A 19,910-nucleotide genomic window follows, 5' to 3' on the forward strand; every position below is an offset into this window, starting at 1 on the left:
GATCCCTTCTTGTTAATCCTCAGCACCTACCTCCTCTTCCTACCAGTCTGACCATGTGAGTCCGACCTCCGGACGCCACCAAACAGCTTTGGGGTGGGCTGTGCCCGCATGCGGGGCATTTCCACGTCGCCGGATCTCCACGACTTAGCCGTGGGCCAAGGACAATGGTGCAGAGCCCGGCACTCTATTCTTACCTCCCGCAGGGGCCGTTCGGGAGGAACTGGGTTGGTTTTGGGAATCGCGGCCTCTAGCGCCCATTACCCGGCGGGGAACGAGGGCGACCGGACCCGGACGGCTGGGGGATGCGGTGTCGCCCCTCGCCCTCCCCCTCGCGGCCATTGGGCAGCCTCCGCGGACGGGGCGGGGCCCTCCCCATCTCCCCTCGGCTCCCCTCCCCTGTTTCCCGGTGTGGAACCTCGCGAGGAGGGAGGCGCGGAGGGGCTGCCGAGGGGCGTCCGGTTACATCTCCGCCTTCCTCAGCCTCCGGCCGCAGAGCTCCTCGGTTTGCGGGACGGCGCTCCGGGAACATGTTGGCCACGGTCCGCCGGAGCGGAGCTGCGTGGACGCGGGCGCTGCTGCTGCAGCTGCTGTTAGCGGGGCCTGGGGGCTGCCTGAGCCGCCAGGAGCTCTTTCCTTTCGGCCCCGAACATGGGGACCTGGAGCTGGAGGCCGGAGACGACCTCGTCTCTCCAGCCCTGGAGCTGAGCACCGCGCTCCACTTCTTCGACAGATCCGACATCGACTCGGTCTACGTGAGTGCGACCCGGGGCGGGAGGTGGGGGCACTTGGGCGGGAGGCCGCGGGGGGCTGAGGCGGCGTCTGAAGGAAGGCCCGGGCGGGCCGGGGGCGCCCGCGGAGCCGGACGGACCTGAGCGTCGTGGGCGGGTGGCCCATGGGTGGCCGGTGGCCGCCGGGGCGCGGGCTGCGGCGCTCCGTCTCCAAGCCCAAGTGGGCTCCCGCCTCTGCCCGGCCAGCCGACGCCTGCCCGCCGCCTGGTCACGGTCGCTCGAGGAGGGGCACTGGGTTCTGGGGAGCTCGCCCCGTCTGCGCCGCCCCGCGCGCGCACTGCCAGACTCCAGGACTCTGTGACCCCGGACCCCGGGACCCGGGCGGAGTTTCCTCTCCCGCGGCAGTGGGCCGGGAAGTCTGTGCGCGTCTCGCCATTGTCCCCTGCTTTTGGGGGACAGGACCCGGTCCGCTTGGGACCAGGCGCCGGACGAAGGCCAGAGCTGGGTCGCAGCCGGCGCGCGGGCCCCGGGGACTCCCGTAGGTGCCGCGGTTAGGAAAAAAACCGCCAAGCCCAGCTCTCCTCCCCGGGAATGCAGTCGACAGCCCCTGCATTTGTGTGTGCGGACTCCGGATATGTCTTGGCAACGATTCTGCTCTGTGTCCAGAGTTCAGGGCTGGGAAAGCAGGGCGCCCCGGTGATCCAATTTCCTGTAGCTGACCATTGTCACCATGGGGGGTGGGGGGCCAGATGGGGAGAGGGACAGGGAGGGACCTTTCGCTCTCTGGAGCTTCTCCGGACTGGCTGGGCGCGGGGACGCTGTCAACTTGGTTAAGTCCTTTCGTGCCGCCTCCTGTCGCTGCCGCGCACCATGTGGATTTCATATAAAGCTGTGTGCATTCCAGAAGAGGGGCGGGGGGACAGCGCCAACAGCGGCTGGAGCCTGTCCTGCCCCTGAAATGGCTCTGCTGGTCTGATCCTGGCAGACTGCGCCCGGGACAACACCCACGTGGAGCTTGTCGGCTTTGCAGAAAAAGAATGAGCCCTTGAAGTCTTCACCCACAGAGGGTGTCCCCTTGCTATCCCCACCGCCCTGACTTCTTGGGCAGTCTGCTGTAGCCTAGAAAACTCCCTCTTACGCTTTTAAATGTGCAAGATAAAATCCATAGGATTGGCAAGGAAATCAATTCTGTTGAAATACGAGTTAAAATATTTTTAAAAAGTTGTTTGAAGTCATACATGTCATTTAAAAAAAAAAAAAGCATATTAAATAACAAGGTGAAGTAGTGGCTCCAGTGTATGGTCAGCTAATGACTCAACTTTCAAGGTCATGGGACTGTAAACAGTATTCAGAGACACCTATTATAATGACTATATAGTGACTATAATGTGATAGGAGCATATCTGTGACTTCTGTTAGTGGCAAAGTCATTAAGCGCTAATACAATTGCTGCCTACACTTACAATGGAAGGAAATGCTAAATTTGGGTTATGGGCTACTGAAAATTAAGATTAAGTTTATTTTTCTAAGTTAACAGACCCATGAATTCTATTGGGGGGGGGGAAATCATTGGATTCTAAGCTCAGAACCTCTGTGTTAAATTAGGGCTCTCCTCCTCTCCTTTACTTGTGACATCAGACTAAACACATTACATTCTACAGACTTAGAGAATCTATTGTTGAAAAATGATTCCTGTCAATCCACATCTTCTGAGCCTATTTGTTTATAAAAATGTTTATATATTTGGCTGCACCAGGCCTTGATTGTGGCATGCAGAGTCTTTAGTTGCAGCCTGAATTATCTTTTTTTTTTTTAAGTTGCGACTTTGGAACCCTTAGTTGTGGCATATGGGATATAGTTCTCTGACCAGGGATAGAACCCTAGCCCTCTGCCTTGGGAGGATGGAGTATTAGCCCCTGGACCACAAGGGAAGTCCCCTAAGCCTATTTGGGGTTTTAATCTGCAAATCAAGGAGAAAGACTCCCAGAGCTCTCTTCACATTTTAACTTCTGTGCTACAGGATCAGTTCCCAGGAAGGACCCCGAGATAGAGATTGTAAGTCAAAGTGTTGGTCATTTAGTCATGTTGGACTCTTTGCAACCCCATGGACTGTATCTGGCCAGGCTCCTCTGTCCATGGGACTCTCCAGGAAGAATATTAGAGTGGGTTGCCACTCCCTTCTCCAGGGGATCTTCCCAACCCCGGGATCAAACCCAGGTCTCCCAAATTGCATGCAGATTCTTTACTGTCTGAGCCACCGTGGAAGCCCTGAGATAGAGATTAGCAGGCAGGATATTTCACTAGGGGGAGCGCCTCAGATCCACCCCTGTGGAAGGGAGGGCAGTGAAGAAGGATTGAGTGGAGGGAGTAGCTGAGCTTCAATGCAAGTCAGCAAGATGCCTGCTACCCTTCTGGGAGCTCTGGAGGTGGGATAAGCCTTTCAGAGCTCTCTCAAGTCTCCTGAGAAGGTGATCAGTGATTAGATTAGGGCTGCCCTGGAAGGAGGTATGACCCTTGGGTGAGGCAGTTATCAAAGAGGAGGGCTGAGGGCTGCATTCCCAGGAGCTGAAGAGGGATCTGGGGCCATGCCACAGCGTCCACCACTGTCTGTTGTATAGATGCTCTTTTAGCTGGTAGAAACCCTTACAGGGCTCTGAATGAAAAAGTGAATTGACGGGGAGTGTGAGTATGAACTAGATGGTCTGTACTGTTCTGGGCACTAGATTAGGAAAAAGAAAGGAAATTCACTGAAATGGAAAACAGTTATTGGGTGAGTATATCTACATGTGTCAGGGTCTAGCTAGTCTTACATTATTTAATCCTCACGGCAACTTGCCCCTCTTTTTTTAGATGAAGGAATAATAATTAGTAATTACTCAAGGCCATAGCATCAATTAAAAATGCCCAAGCTAGGATATCAGCCCAAGTCTGTGTCTGACTCATGATGCTTTCAACATCAACCCTAAAACATGTGATGGACCAAAGGGATTGCTGTGAATTGGAGTAGTGAGGGAATATTTTACAGAGAAGATTACATATAAGATTTGAAAGACAGGTCCAATTTCGGTAGATGGAGGCAGAAATGGAGAAGCCAGAAATAGAAGATACTGCTGGGGCAAGTGCATGATGGTGGAACAAGCTTGGCAGGTGCTGGGAAAGTGAGGAATATGATCCCACTGGAGCAGTGTTTTTGTTGGAATAGGAGGATTCTTCCTGGGATAGGCAGGTGGAAGTCAGAAAATAAATGTATCAGCTAGCTCTTGCTGTGTAACAAACAACCACAAAACCTCAGTGGCATGTAACAATAAGCATTTGTTGCTTATGTGTCTGGAATTAGTAGATGGTGGGTTAATATAGGGTGGCTTCAACAGGAGCAACTGGGATAATCTGGTTCTACTCTAGGCAGGGAAGTGGGAAGTGTCTATCATGTATCATAGCTGTTTTGCCTAATATGGTAGCCATTTAGCTACATATAGCTATTTTAAATTAAATTAATTAAAATGAAATAATATTAAAATTTCAGTTTTTGAATCATAATAGCTGACATTGCTGTTATTGAATGTATGCATTACCACTAAAAATTCTATTAGATGGTGATGTTTCAGAGGGCCAGCTGAAGCATGTTCTTTTTTCATGGGGTTGTCAAAAATGTAAGAGCATAAGCGGAAATGCATAGTGCTTTTTCACGTCTTCTCTTTTGGGTCTTGTTTCCTAACATCTCACGGACTAAAGCAAGTCTCATGACTGAGCCAAGGTGGGGCGAGGGGCCATCTTGGTTGCCCAACTTGCTCTTGTGGGACGTTGCATGATCTGTTTCCCCTTGTGGAATAACCTCTTATTTTTGAAGTGGCGCAGTCCCAGTGATGAAGCCAGTCATTCTTTGGACCCTATCCTGGATAATGAGTGGGGAGTGGGCCAGTCTATAAATCTGCTTAGCCAGCTCACTGATCCAACGAGCATTTTCCATGAGCTCTCCTGCCTTGGCCAATGCTGTGAACTCCGCCAGGCAAGAGTTCTTCAAAAACACAATGCAGTTGTACAGAACAATCAAGAAATTTACTTCTTTTGTTTGGAATCATATTACCTTGATTAACTAAGGCTGGTTATCTCATGCTGATTGAAAGCTCCAATTGCCTGCAGGCCAATAGAAGAAATTCTAGAACATGATTCAACTGCATATGATATTCTTTATGTCTTGATTCATACACATAGTGAAATGAATTAGTTTATTTAATATGTTCACTTGGTGTGGGGAACAAATTTCTTCCTGTGATGGGAAAAGAATAAAAGGATATCCTTGGAAGAAAAAAGATTGTATCCTGACTCTCCGGACTCATCTCCTCATCTTCCTTCCTTGTGTCTGTACGACTGTCTGTCTGTGTCTCTCACACACACACCACATCTTCCACAAATTGATTTTCATTGTACTACTTACACATAGGAATCTTTTCTTAGGTAGGGTAAATTTAACTCTCCTTTTAAGATCTTCTAATATTCTTCCAACTTTTACCCTACCTTCTATGCCAATATAGGCTGCTCATTTTCTTCAAAACTTGCTTCATTCCCACCAAGGGATTACCAAGGGATTCTTGTGTGTTGTGTGGGACTGTGCTGGTCGCTGGGGCTCTAAACCACGTGAAATGCAGCTTCTGAATATGACCAGGTCTGTGCCCTCAAGGAAGTCCCAGTGTCAGGAGGGAGCCACAGAGGAGCAAGTGGTCCAAGTGCCCTACACTGTGAATCGTGATGGAGGAACAACACCCAACCCTTGAGGAGCTCAGAGTCTCTAGACAAGCTCCACTCAACTGGGTTCAGTCCCTGAGCCCAGTAGGTTTGAGCTAAGTCTTTGAGCACATTGTACTGTGATCATTGCTGCTCTCATCCTCTATTCTGTCTGTCCACAAAGAGACAACAACGCCCCTGAAGTTGTAGAGTGTGGCGCATTTCCTTTGTTCAGTTTTTCCTTTCTTTGGGGATTGTAACCAAACTCTGTGGCTTCATCTGCCTGCTCCATGGCAGCGTCTCTGGGTTGTCTTTAAACACTGTCGTGAGGCAATGTGCTCTAAAACTGGACTTTCTTCTCCACTGAGAGCAGAGATCGCATCTTTAAAAAAAAAAAAAAAAAAAATACAAACCTTTCTTCTATACTTCACTCTTGGTATTAGAGTTTTTAATATTTATTTTTATTTATTCATTTGACTGAGCCAGATCTTAGTTTCTGCATGCAGGATCTTTAGTTGTGGCATGCAAATGCTTAGTTGCAGCATGTGGGATCTAGTTCCCTGACCAAGGGTCAAACTTGGGCCCCCCTACATTGGGAGTGAGGAGTCTTAGCCACTGGACCACCAAGGAAGTCTGTGATGTTCAATTTTTTGATGTAACTTTTGAGAAACATGTTTCATGCACAACAAACTAATGCTACTCTTTCAAAGTCATCAACAAAAAGATGTTCCTCATACACGTAATATACAGAACCATAAAATATGTCAAAGTGGAAACTCCCTGCAATTTCTTAATGTACTAGGAAGTATAGCAAGGCAAAAGAAAGCATTACAGACAAATAGTGTTTAGACATTCTGGCATATATAGTGTTCTTAGAGTAATTGGAGTGAAACTCTTCTGTGTATACATACAAAATATTTTAGAAGCCAGTAAAGTAAACAGAAGCACCAGTTCTGTAAATTATTCTTGATCATGCAGGCAAGCAAGTCTCTTATATAGTTTATGGTGTTAAGCAACACTTGTGCCCACAGAACCTACTGACTCCGTGGCAGTTGCATTTGAGATCAAGACCAGCTTCATCTGCCATTTCCTTTTTTTCTATTATTTATTTAAATTTTTTTTATTCGGGTCTAGTTCTTTTACAATGTGGTTTTCATTTCTACTATACAGCAAAGTGAATTAGCTGTAAATGTACATATATCCCCCCTTTTTTGGATTCCCTCGCATTTAGGTCACCACAGAACATTGAGTAGCATTCCCTATGCCATACAGTAGGTTCTCATTAGTTACCTGTTTCATACATAGTATCAATAGCGTCATCTGCCGTTTCCTGCAGCAACACACCCACTTGGTTTTGTGGTGTTGTTAGGGTGTGGGACTGCTCGTTGCGTCTTCCTTTTGTTCTGTTTGAACCTTCTGCACTTCCAGTTGGTGTTCTCATCTACCCATCAGGGCAAAATCTTTTCAAGGTTCATATTCCTTAGTGTAGCATCTGCAGACCCAACCAGCAGCTGTGAACTTTGTCACTTTGCTGGTAGTTTGAACTTCCCGCTGCCACAGCAGGAAGCCCAGCGTTCATGCTCAAGAAATTAATTGCTTGCTTGTGTACCTCTGGCTGATTCATGTTGATGTATGGCAGAAACCAACATAGTACTGTAAAGCAATTATCCTTCAATTAAAAATAAATAAATTAAAAACAACAAAAAAGAAATTAATTGTTTGGCTCTTCTGGTGGATTGCATTTTCAACATGTGTTCTTGTAATGTCTGGATTGCGCTTCTGAATTGGCTCTTTAACCTTGGCCTTTCCAACCTTTTATAATTTCTCATATGTCTTGGCATTCCAATTAAATTCTTTTATAGCAGACTACAAGCTGAATAGATGTTTCTCCATATTCAACATGTTCCCATGACTTTTTTGGGGAGGCTAGAGTCTGGGCTTGTTGGGAGGTTGCATGCAACTCCATCCTAGTTTTGAGTGGCTTGTGGGCCAGCCTGGCTCCCTGAGATTGTCGTATGCCTCTTGTCATCACTCATGGACCTGACGCACTTAACTGGCACAAAGAAAGTTTATGGTTAATTCCAAGATCACCACCCATGGTTATGCAAGTGGTTTGCAGCACAGGGCTCTGACTGAGAGGACAGACTGGCTAAAGTCCAGCCCACAGGCCACTCACCAAGCCCTGAACCTCAGCATGGGCCTTTCCATTCAGAGAAAAGAGTACCTGCTTCTATTTTGCCTAAAGGCCTCCTATAGTCTAACAGTGGCCCTGGCTGAGTCACAGAATACTTAATAGAGTATTAATTTCCATCAGAAGTGAAAAGGAAATTGATGAATCATGTTGATTAACTGATTTATAATTGAGGTCCAGTCACTTCATTTATCACCCTTTTACTATTCCAGACCTCTTTTTATTATTAAATGAAGAGGTTTAACAAAATTATCTCTAAGGTTCATTTTATCGTGGATCTTTGATGTTCTCTGATCAAGTGACCAGATGTTGAATAGATACCTTCACTTGCTCAGTCGCATCTGACTCTTTGAGACCCCATGGACTGTAGCCCGCCAGGCTCCTCTGTCCATGAAATTTTCCAGGCAAGAATACTGGAGTGGGTTACTGTTTCCTACTCCAGGGGATCTTCTTGACCCAAGGATCAAACCCGTGTCTCTTGAGTCTCCTGCACTGGCAGGTGGGTTCTTTACCACTCTACCACCTGGGAGGCCCTATTTCAGGACACTGGCTATTTCTTATAAAATGCAGTGCAGTGTTGAAATACATCGTCTAGTCATTCAACAAATATTTAATTTGTTGCCTAACATGCCAGGACCAGTGCCAAACTTTGGAGCTAGAGATTGAACCGAGACCAATGTTGTTTTTGCTCTTCATAGTCTAGTGAGGAAGACAGACATTAAATCAGTAATGATACAGATCACTGACCAATTGCCGCTCTGATAAGTGCTATGTAGAAGAAGTACTGTGGTGAAACTGAGGTAGATGGAAGGTCAGGAGGACCTTCTCAACCTGAAACTGAAGCCTGGAAAAAGGGGGTTAGCCATGTGAAAAAAGGGAAGGTCAGGATGGTGGCTCATCCTCTAAGACCAGGAGCATGTAGAGAGGAAGAGCTTGGCGTGTCTTTGGGATGGGATGAGAGCCAATGTGAGTGAGAGTGCTGGGGCAAGAACTGGAGGAGCTAAGTCAGACTTGGACACGCCGGCTCAAAGCCCTTTGAGCGTTTCCCTTTGGGCTTGACATCAGCTTCTCACCACGTGTCTGCAACTTACATGGTGCGGCCGCGCTGGCTACCCGCCCTCGTCCTATTACCCTGCTCTTCTCTCATGCCAGGCTGCTGCCTCACCAGCCACCTTTTCTTCCTTGAGTACAGCCAGCTTGTCCTACCCTGGTGTAGGCTCTTCTGTCTGATCTCCATGTGTCTGCACCTTCCCGTCACGCAGGTCTCTGCTTAGACACAGACCCCCCGTGTGTGATGTTTTGTTGCCTTGTCTTAATTTCATCCCAGCATGTATAGTCACCTAAAACTAGCTTGCTTATTTGTTCACTTGTTGGTTACTTGTCTTTTTCATTAGACTCTGAGCCCTTTGAGGGTGGGGTAGTCTGACCTGCCTTATTCACCGCTCTCTGCCTGGTACTGGGAGTAGTGTCTGGGGGACAAAGTGGGTGCTTCGTTATGGTTTGTTGAATGAATGAAGGAAGGAATGACTCCTAGGTATTTCTTTATTCTATAAAGCAGTGGGATGCGATTAGAGATTCTGAGTCGATGAGTGACTTGATTTGTAAAGATTTTTATTTTATATTGGAGTGTGTGTGTGTGCTAATTGCTCAGTTGTGTCAGCTCTTGGCGACCCCGTGGACTGTAGCCTGCCAGGCTCCTCTGTCCATGGACTTCTCCAGGCAGGAATGCTGGGGTGGGCTGCCGTTTCCTTCCCCAGTATTGGAGTGTAGTTGATTGACGGTGTTGCATTAGCTTCAGATGTACAGCAAAGTGATTCAGTTACACATGTCTTACTGCATGTATTTACTTTTCAGATTTACTTTCCCATTTAGGTTATTACAGAATATTGAATAGACTTCCCTGTGTTATACGGTATCCTTGTTGGTTATCAACAACAATATCCTTGTTGGTTATCTGTTTTAAATATAGCAGTGTGTTACGTCGATCCCATGATCCTAATTTATCCCCATCCCCTCCTGACATGATTTATTTTTAAAAGATTTCCATTTCCTCAGCAAAAAAATGGTGTTAGAGAAAAAGGAAGGAGAACTGCCTAGATTAAAAGGGTTTTAGAAACAGTCAAATGCAAAGTGAGGACTTTGTTGGATCCTGATGGAGACAAAGTGTTCAGAAAAAACATTTTTGAGACAAGCTGCTTTTCTAGAAGAGCTGCATAGGGAGTCACTGATGGGTGAAATAATTGGATGCCTTGGATTTCATTTAAAATACTTCAGAAGAGAAAACCAAATAATGCACATGTGTGGGGAGAATAGATAAATGAGAACTGGAGCATGTGGGTGCTTTGGGTGGTTCTTCCCTGTGTGTTTGAAATTTTTCCCTTATAAGTTATCTTATCATAAGAAGCGTTTAAAAAATTATGCTGCCTCTGGATAGAGGACTTCTGGGGGAAGTGTGGCAGAGGAAGAGCAAAGTCCCCTGTGCCAGCGTCCAGGGGAGGGTGTGACGGTGTCTGGACAGGGGTTGTGTGTGTAAGGAGGCTTGCTCGTGTGTTATCACATCTGAGACATGCAGCTGCCTTGTGAGGTCATTCGGGCAGGTGACAGGACCAGCCCCATACTATAGACAAGAAAACTGACCCCTGCAGCTTGTCACATACCTTGTCAAAAGGCACTCAGCTGGTGCTGAGGTGGGCCTTGAACTCAGATCTTACCATTCCTAGTTCCATGGTCTTTGTACTGTGCCACCTTGGACACTGATTTCTTCCCTTCCTTCACTGGTTTATCCGTTTCACAGTCTCTCATCAGCGCTGTAGTGTACAGATTTGGGGGCCAGGTGTGTGGGGCCACATCACATGATGAGTGACACCCCACGTGGTCCCTGCTCTCATGGAACTCACTACCGTCATAACATACACGGCATCACAACACTCACCATTGTATTGCTTGTGAAAAAAGTTGGTTCCTAGTCCTTAAGGAGCAGGCTTATTAACTGCTTTTTCCCCAGGTAAATTTTTTCCTTAATTTTTTTTTCTGGCTGTGACATGCATATGGGATCTTAGTTTCCCAACCGGGGGTTGAACCTCTGCCCCCTGCAGTGGAAGTGCAGTCTTAACTACTTGACCGCTAGGGAAGTCCCTTTAATTTTTACTTAGAAGTGTTTTCATACACATACAAAAAAGGAGAGAAATACTAATATCATGAACACCCATGGACACATTTCGTAAATGTAACCTTTGTTAAGATTTTCCCTATTTAATTAATTCTTCTTTACTCATGTATCCAAAGTAAATTAAAGTCAGTATGACATTTCCTCACTAAATATTTTATGTGCGTTTCTAAAACAATAAGAGCATTTCCCTAACTAGCCAGCATACTATTATCACACTAAACAAAACCAACGTGTGTGTGTTAGTCACGCAGTCGTGTCCGACTGTTTGTGATCCCATAGACTGCAGCCTGCCAGGCTTCTCTGTCCGTGGAATTCTCCAGGCAAGAATATTGGAGTGGGTTGCCATTTCCTCCTCCAGTGGATTTTCCCAATCCAGGGATCAAACCTGGGTCTCCTGCATTACAGGCAGATTCTTTACTGCCTGAGCCACCAGGGAAGCCCTAACAAAATCAATAATAACAGAAACAAAATCAATAATAATTTCCTATTTTCAATTTATGCCTGTCCATATCAAATCTCTGATATCCCCAAAGCTGTCTTTATAAGCTAGAATTGTTCGGACTGGGGACCAAAGAATGACAAGTGCTGCATTTGACTCTTTAGTCTCTTTTAATTTTACCAATCCTCTCCCTACTTTTAATTTATCAAGTTATTTAAGTGTCACTGCTTATTGTCATATATAATGCCCTATTTTCTGCATTTAGCTATTTTTTGTAATGTAGTCTAGCCTGTTTTTGCATCTCTGTAATTTCTGAAAACTGGTAATTTTGGAAATATTCAGGTTCTTGTTTTTGTTAAAAAAGGTAGAATTTTATTTTCAAATTAACTTGGGGAATAGTAAGACAGTGCAAATGGTTAAAAAAAACTCACAAAAACAGTGTTAAGTTTTCTTACTAGCCTGGCCTTCAGCCCCATTGTTCTCTCCCCAGAGACAATTATTATTCATGAATTTTTTATCTCCTCGCAGAGAGATTCTCAAATGTACAAACATATGTATGTACACTTTCCCTCTTGTTTTGTACACTTCCTTGATTTTCTAAATAGCAGCCTTAGGAGATATAATTTACGTACTATAAAATTCGCCCCTTTACAGTGTACAATTCAATGGTTTTGCATATCCCAGGGAATTGTGCAACCGTCATCATGGTCTAACTCTGGAATATTTTGCTCACACCTCCACCCAAACAGACCCAGTAACCTTTAGCAATCATTCCCATCTCTCCCCACCTCCCCCAGCCCCTGGAAACCACTATCTACTGTCCGTCTCTATGGACGTGTCTGCTCTGGACTTTTCACATAAATAGAATCATACAACATGTCATCTTTTGTGACAGGCTTCTCTTGCCCAGCATAACATTTTCGAGGCTTGTCCACTTGGCAGTACATGTCAGTTCCCGGTTCTATGACTGAATAATATTCTGTTGTTTAATTTGTCCATCTATAGGCTCATGGATATTCAGCTTGTTTCTCCTTTCTGGCTGCTAGGAATAATGCTGCTATGAACGTCGTGTCCAGGTTTTGTGTGGACATCTGCTTTTAGGTCTCTTAGATAAACCTAGGAGTGGAATTGCTAGATCTTATGATAACTCTATGTTTAACATTTTGATGAACTGTCAAACCAGTTTTAAAAGAAGCTGTACCATTTAACATTCCCATCAACAATGTATGAGGGTTCCAGTTTCTCCATATCATCCTCAACACTTGTTGTTATCTGACTTTATGATTTTAGCTGTTCTAGTGGGTATAATGTGGTATCTCATTGTGCTTTTGATTTGCATGTCCCTGATGCTAATGAGGAAAAGGAGTATGTCAAGACTGTATATTGTCACCCTACTTATTTAACATATGCAGAGTACATCATGAGAAATGCTGGGCTGGAAGAAGCACACGCTGGAATCAAGATTGCCAGGAGAAATACCAATAATCTCAGATATGCAGATGACACCATCCTTATGGCAGAGAGTGAAGAGCAACTAAAAAGCCTCTTGATGAAAGTGAAGGAGGAGAGTGAAAAAGTTGGCTTAAAGCTCAACATTAAGAAAACTAAGATCATGGCATCCGGTCCCATCACTTCATGGCAAATAGATGGGGAAACAGTGGAAACAGTATCAGACTTCATTTTTTTGGGCTCCAAAATCACTGCAAATGGTGATTGCAGCCATGAAATTAAAAGACACTTACTCCTTGGAAGGAAAGTTATGACCAACCTAGATAGCATATTAAAAAGCAGAGACATTACTTTGCCAACAAATGTCCATCTAGTCAAGGCTATGGTTTTTCCAGTGGTCATGTATGGATGTGAGAGTTTGACTGTGAAGAAAGCTGAGCACTGAAGAATTGATGCTTTTGAACTGTGGTGTTGGAGAAGACTCTTGAGAGTCCCTTGGACTGCAAGGAGATCCAACTAGTCCATCCTAAAGGAGATCAGTCCTGGGTGTTCATTAGAAGGACTGATGCTGAAGCTGAAACTCCAATACTTTGGCCACCTTGTGCAAAGAGTTGACTCATTGGAGAAGACCCTGATGCTGGGAGGGGTTGGGGGCAGGAGGACAAGGGGACAACGGAGGATGAGATGGCTGGATGTCATCACTGACTCAATGGACATGAGTTTGGGTAAACTCTGGGAGTTGGTGATGGACAGGGAGGCCTGGCGTGCTGCAGTTCATGGGGTCGCAAAGAGTCGGACACGACTGAGCGACTGAACTGAACTGAACTGATGTTAATGATGTTGAGCATCTTTTCATGTCCTTATTGGCTATTTGTATATCTGCTTTGGAGAAACATCTGTTCATATCCCTTGCTCATTTTTAACTGGGTTCGTATTTTCATTGATGAGTAAGTTAAACATTTAACAAGAATATTTCATAAATGAAGCTGTGTATGTCACACTGTATAACATCAGGAGACAAGTGATGTCTGCTTACTCTGTTAGCTACTTGTGTTAAGGTGATGACAGCTTAGATCATGTCTGTTGGGTTACATTTTCCCCCTTGTGAGCAGAGGGCAAGCAATGGGGTGATACTTTGATTTTACACAGCTGTCCTCTTGCCCACCAACTTTTCACTTAATGTCTTTAGCAACTATTGATAATCTTTGCCTATATCAATTACTTAATTAAGGGTTGCAAAATGGTGTTCTATTTTGTCTTGCTGTTGGCTTGTTGCCTTTGTTGGTTTCTAGCATTCTTTCAGTTAATACATCATTAGCTGACTTCACGTGTGAAGTGAGTGAAGTGAAAGTCCTTCATCAAATGGGGCTTTGGGGTTATACTGGGGTTCTGTTAGGTAGTTAGAATAGAAAACAGGAGTCCAAAATGGCAGTGGCTAAAAGACAAGGAAGGGAAAAGCCCATGAAAATAGAACAAAGGAAGGTCCGAGGACCAGAGTGAGGACTTCAGTTAGAACAAACAGCACTCCTGGCTAAGCCAGTTTACATAGGGCAGGCCGGGGGTGGGGAGGTGGGGAGGGGAAACATATAAAAAGAGGAGCCAAAGGGCTGGGGGGGTCTCTCTCTCTCCCGTGTGTTGGGGCGCTCTTCTCTTTGTGTATTTGGGTCGACATGCCCTCACGCCTCGAGGATGGATTTTCCTGCTATTATCTAAATAAAATAGAGCTGTAACACGGAGCTGTAACACTGATTTGTCTAAGAGCTATGACACAGTCTGTTCAAGACCTGAGAGCTATAACACGGTCTGTCCAAGACCTGAGAGCTGTGACACGCCGAGGGGGCTTTAATGTCCATCACTCCAAATCTTTGTTGTGACCAGACAGAACCAAGGAGAATACACTCACCTAACCGTTCATTCTGGAAAGGCAGATGAGTGCTTAATTCTTTCTTTGTAATATTTGATGTTCAAATTAGGGGTTGATATAATCCAAGTTCAGGGAATCCTGGTGCCCTAGTCAGCACAGGTAAACTTCTGATTTCTTCATCGGAGGTGGTAGAGAGGCAGGCTTCTCCCCAGAGACTGCCGGTTTGGACAAGGTCCTTCTCTTCCCTTCCCTGATCACCTACTGTTCTGGAATGCGGAAGGACACTTCTACCTCTTCTGTGATAGACACATCAGAAGTTAAAATTTAAAGACTCCCAGCCACTTTTCAATGTCTCAGTAGTAATTCCCTGCAGAAGAAATGGCTAACTGATCCAGAGCCTCTCATTAGGCATTAGCTGGATTAAGTTTAAAACATTGGCTCATCTTTTAACTATTACCCCTAGGTTGCCCCTTGTTTTTAATCTGCTAATCCTTTTGTTTCTGTTTGAATTCAAGCCAGAGTCATTTCCCTGGCTCAGTGGGGTTAAGAGAAAACATTTGCAGTTTAGACTCAAGAGTTTTGTTCTGGCACTTCTAGTGTATGATCTTAGGCAAGTCTTATAAACGGAAATTCATTTTTTTCTCAAGTGAAAGATGAATATGATATTGAATCTGCCTGCCAATGCAGTGAGACACAAGAGATGCAGTTTTGATCCCTGGGTCGGGAAGATCCCCTGGAGTAGGAAATGACAACCCACTCTGGTATTCTTGCTGGGAAAATTCCATGGACAGAGGAGCCTGGCAGGCTACAGTCCATGCGGCCGCAAAGAGTTGGACACGACTGAGCAACTGAGCACTTATTAGATCCACTGTGATATCTGGAGTAAAAATGCTTTGTAAACTGTCAAATACCACAAAAGTGGGTCAGGGGTTTCTTGGTGGTCCGGTGGCTAAGACTCCCATGTTCCCACACGTTCTGGGAAACAAACTCACTCAGAAGGACAATGCAAATAGTGGAGTGCAGTTTATTACACCAGAGGGCCCAAGGCAGAGTCTCCACTTAGCCAAGGACCTTGACCAGTTTTGCTGAAAATCCTATATACCCTAAGTGTACGTGCCCAAACCCACCTCCCCAAATTCCCTGAAACTAGTCTGAACAAAGGAAAAGAAAGATACAATCAAAGTTAACCCATGATTCATATGCCTTAAGCCTAGGTAGTTAACAGTGGACAATTATCAATAGGCCTGTGGTCATACCCCAATAAGCATAATAGAATTTATGATTCTATTTGGTTACACAGATAATTAGGGTATTCTTTTAGGCAACAGAGAGTCTAAGTATGAGCCCTGGGGCTCTTCCATCCGGGGGGCCTGGTTCCAGTAGGTATGTCGTTTCCATAGATACTGGGCATATAGCTCAAAGGCCACAGTCCGGCCCAAGATGGAGTCCTGCTTTCAAGATGGAGCCTGTTCTGTCTGTTTCCTCCTTCATTCCCCCCTCTTGATGCTCTTACCTCAGAGTATGAGCATCATTCATAGGGATATATTGCACCCTGACTCTTCGACCTTCAGTTTGGGAGAACGACATCAACCTTTGGGTTACCAAGTTCACAATACGTTGTAAAATGAAGGGTCCACAAAGCAGAGCTATCAAGGCAACTGAGTGAAGTGAGTGAAGTTGCTCAGTCGTGTCCGACTCTTTGCGACCCCATGGACTCATGTGGCCTACCAGGCTCCTCCATCCATGGGATTCTCCAGGCAAAAATACTGGAGTGGGTTGCCATTTCCTTTTCCAGGGGACCTTCCCGACCCAGGGATCGAACCCAGGTCTCCCGCATTGCAGGCAGACACTTTAACCTCTGAGCCACAATGGTAAATATAGTTTTCCACCAATCACCCTTCACCCAAGATAGGACTGAAGTTCAAAAAGGAAGACCATCATCAGACATAACTTTTACCTGACCTTTCATGTCATTTAGGGAGGCTGATATATAGCCAGATAAATCAGGAATATATGCACAACATTCAACTTTAATTATAGCACAGGTCCTTCCTTGTGCTGAAACTATGGTTAGTCTCAAGATGATACCAGCAAGTCCTTGTAGCAGCAGTTGATTGTAGCGCTTCATCTCTTTTTCTTCTGTAAGATGATCTTGGTTTCCCGGGGATCAGTGGGGTCCTTTGTGTGGTCCCCTCGGCGTCCTCCAGGTCTGCATGGTATGCGCTCCTCACCCTCACGTGGTGGACCCAGGCGGTGACACCTGCAGCCTTAACCGCAGTCGGGCTGCTTAGAACAACAGTGCACGGACCCCTCCAGTGTGGGGCCAAGGAGTCGTGAGTCCAGTCCTTGACCACACCTGATCCCCGGGCACAGATTCGTGAGTCTCCTCCCCAAGGGGGAATGGCGCCCTTTCTTGCACAAACTTAGGTACCTGATTTATTACCTTACCCAATTCCATCTGCTGTGAAATCTCATCTCCCCTTAGCTGAGGCAAATTTGTTGACACCTGTTTTATTATGGGAGGGGGCCTCCCATACTTAATTTTGTACAGAGAAGAGCCGTGGGACTGTGGGGTCATCCTGAGTCTGAGCAGAGCCGTCGGCAGCAAGCCCACCCAGGAGCAGTCAGTCTCTAAGATCCACTTGGAGAGTGTCTCTTTAAGTGTCCAGTTGGTTCCTTCCACCGTCCCAGAACTCTGGAGCCTATATGCTGTATGTAATTTCGACTTGATGTTTTAAGTTTTGCTTACTTGTTATACTAAATCAGTTACGAAAGCCAGGCCATTGTCTGATCCAGTGCTGGTAGGAAATCCAAATCTGGGAACTATTTCCCTAAGCAGACAACTGGCTACTTTTGATGCTCTTTCAGTCTGGGTAGGAAAGGCTTCTACCCATCCTGAGAGCATACATACTATGACCAGCAGGTAATAGTAGTGTCGGTGAGGTTTCATTTCAGTGAAGTCCACTTCCAGATGTTCAAAGGGCAGCGTGCCTTTTACCTGAATCCCTGGAGGTTTCTGTCTGTGCCGAGAAGCAGCATGGACCTGTGAGCAGGCAGTGCAGTTCTGAGATTTTGTCCTGCAGAAGGAAGAGAGGCGGGGAACAAGAAATATTTTCGAATTAGCTCTTCCAGTTTATCATGGCCTAGATGGGTCGCTTGGTGTGTTTGGCTTACCAGAGTGGGTGCCAGCTCCTCTGGTACCAATAATTTACCACTTGGCAATTCCCACCATCCCTTTTCAGTCTTAATGGCCCCTCTGCTTTGGCTAGTTGGTTTTGGGCTTCAGTGTATTTTGGAGACTCCAGCGTTAGCTCAGGCAGCTCCGCCAATATGAGAGCTTTAATAGGGGCTTCACTTGTCACTCCCAAGCCCTCGGCTGCTTGTTTAGCAGTCTTATCTGCCAGTGTGTTCCCTGAGCCCAGGGGGCATCCTCTTTTTGATGTCCTCAGCAGTGTAAGACTGCAACCCTTTCTGGTTCCCAGGCAGCATCTAACAGGGTCTTAATTTCTTCCTTATTTTTAATATCTTTTTCACTAGCTGTCAAAGGCCTCTCTCCTCTTACAGAGCCCTGTAGTGTGGCAAAAGCATACCTGGAGTCTGTGTAAATGTTTGTCTTCTTACCTTTTGACAGCTGGAGGGCCCGGATTAGAGTATATAGTTCAGCCCGTTGAGTGGACCAGTGTGTTGGCAGAGAGCTAGCCTCAACGATGGTTTCTTCCATGACTACTGCACATCCCGACAGTCCTTGTCCTCATTTCACCAGCCTGGCGCCATTGGTGTGCAGGACCAAATCTGGGTCCGGGGTTGGCTGGTGTCTCAAGTCAGGTCTGCTGACATATTTCCTTTCAGTCATGTGAGGGCCCACCTTCTCCCACAAGAGAGAGAGTGGCCAGATTCAGGGCCTGACAAGGCTCAGTAGTAACATGGGGGTTCTCACACAACAGTCCCTGGTATTGAGTAATCCGGGATGTTGACAGCCATTTATGGGGGTCCCCTCGCAGGAGAGTGTTGACCTCATGCGGGACTTTTACGATCAAATCTTGGCCCAAAGTCAGCTTGGTTACCTCCCAGACCAGTAAGGAAACTGCAGCCACTGCCCGTAACCCTGTGAGCATCCCAGCCACCCAGTGGAGGTTACTTTTGCAACTCCTACCAATTTCATTGTCTTCCCAGTACGGCTATTTGCATTTCTAAAATGGGCCCATTTGTTTCTTATTTGTGCCTGCCTCAAGGATTCTTAACCGCATCTGTTCTAAAGAAGGCTTTCCCCTCAGTAGTTGCAGGCTGCTTTCTGCCCTGAGGTTCTGCTACTAGGCTCATTGAAGCCAAAAAAGATGGATGTTGTTTCACTGCCTCAGTGTGCACTTAAATGTGAGAAATCTAACACATGATTTTAATGTTTGGAGTATCTGCCTTTGACTTTCTCCTAGGCTTCACGTGTCTCTAAGCTCACTTTAAAGATGCACGGAGATTGGAAGTGCTTTTTAAAATGGGGACCACTGCTCCGCTGTGAGTTTGTGCTCTGCCCCACGTCTTCTTACTGTCAATAAAGTTGAAAGGATGGTAAGTGGATCCAGCTGTTAGCTGCGTGGCGCTTGCATTTTCACCAGGGGCGTTTTGTGATGTAATTGATGGTGCAGCTGGATGAAGAGCCTAGTGTTTGGTGTGTCCTTGGGGTGAATGAATAGGCGTGTTCTGTACAGGGGTGTTAAGTTGTGCTAGTAACACGTTAGGCTGAACATTACCTTTGCTGAAGGAACTTCTTTTTTCGCAGTGTAAACTGTCAGCAAGATTCAGGGAGGTATTTACTTACATTGGTCAATGTGCTGGATGTGGCTGTTTTTCAATAAAGAAGCAATGTATTATTTACTCTGCCAAAAACCTCAGCTAGGCAGTATTTGGTGAGAGTTACCCTAAGACAATAATATTATTACTACTTTAGCCCTCAATGATCCAGACAGACTTTCTCAGGAATGCATTCAATTTACAATCGTTTTGACAATTCCCTGGCAGTGCACTGGTTAGGACTCTGAGCTTCCACTGCAAGGGGCACAGGTTCAATCCCTGGCCAGGGAACTAAGATTCCACAAGCCGCATGGCACAGCCCCCCCCAAAAAAAATTCACAAGAGTTTTGCCATGTAACAGTTACCAAGTCCAAGCTCATACTGCTCACCTCATGACAAGGCAGTAAATGAGAGTGGTTGGGGCAAGGAGTAGTGGCTTTTTCAGAAAGTCAGCAGACCAAGGAGATGGTGGACTTGTGTCCCAGAAAACCATCTTCCCCAAGTTACCAGTCAGGTTGTTTTTTATACCAAACAGGAAGAGGTATTGGTTGCTGCAAGCTTTT

General features: G+C 45.8%; 1 protein-coding gene across 1 annotated transcript in view; it reads left to right on the plus strand.

Annotated features, from left to right (window-relative positions):
* Positions 1 to 275: 275 nt before the first annotated feature.
* NID1 (nidogen 1) overlaps positions 276 to 19,910 on the plus strand; it is a 91,598-nt gene continuing 71,963 nt past the window's right edge. Inside the window, exon 1 of the mRNA XM_061161426.1 lies at positions 276 to 752. Within this exon, the coding sequence (XP_061017409.1) occupies positions 303 to 752 (450 nt within the window). The 5' untranslated portion in view covers positions 276 to 302. The remainder of the gene's footprint in view (positions 753 to 19,910) is intronic.

The sequence above is a fragment of the Dama dama genome, chromosome 15 (genome assembly GCF_033118175.1).
Source record: "Dama dama isolate Ldn47 chromosome 15, ASM3311817v1, whole genome shotgun sequence".
NCBI classification, from domain to species: domain Eukaryota; kingdom Metazoa; phylum Chordata; class Mammalia; order Artiodactyla; family Cervidae; genus Dama; species Dama dama.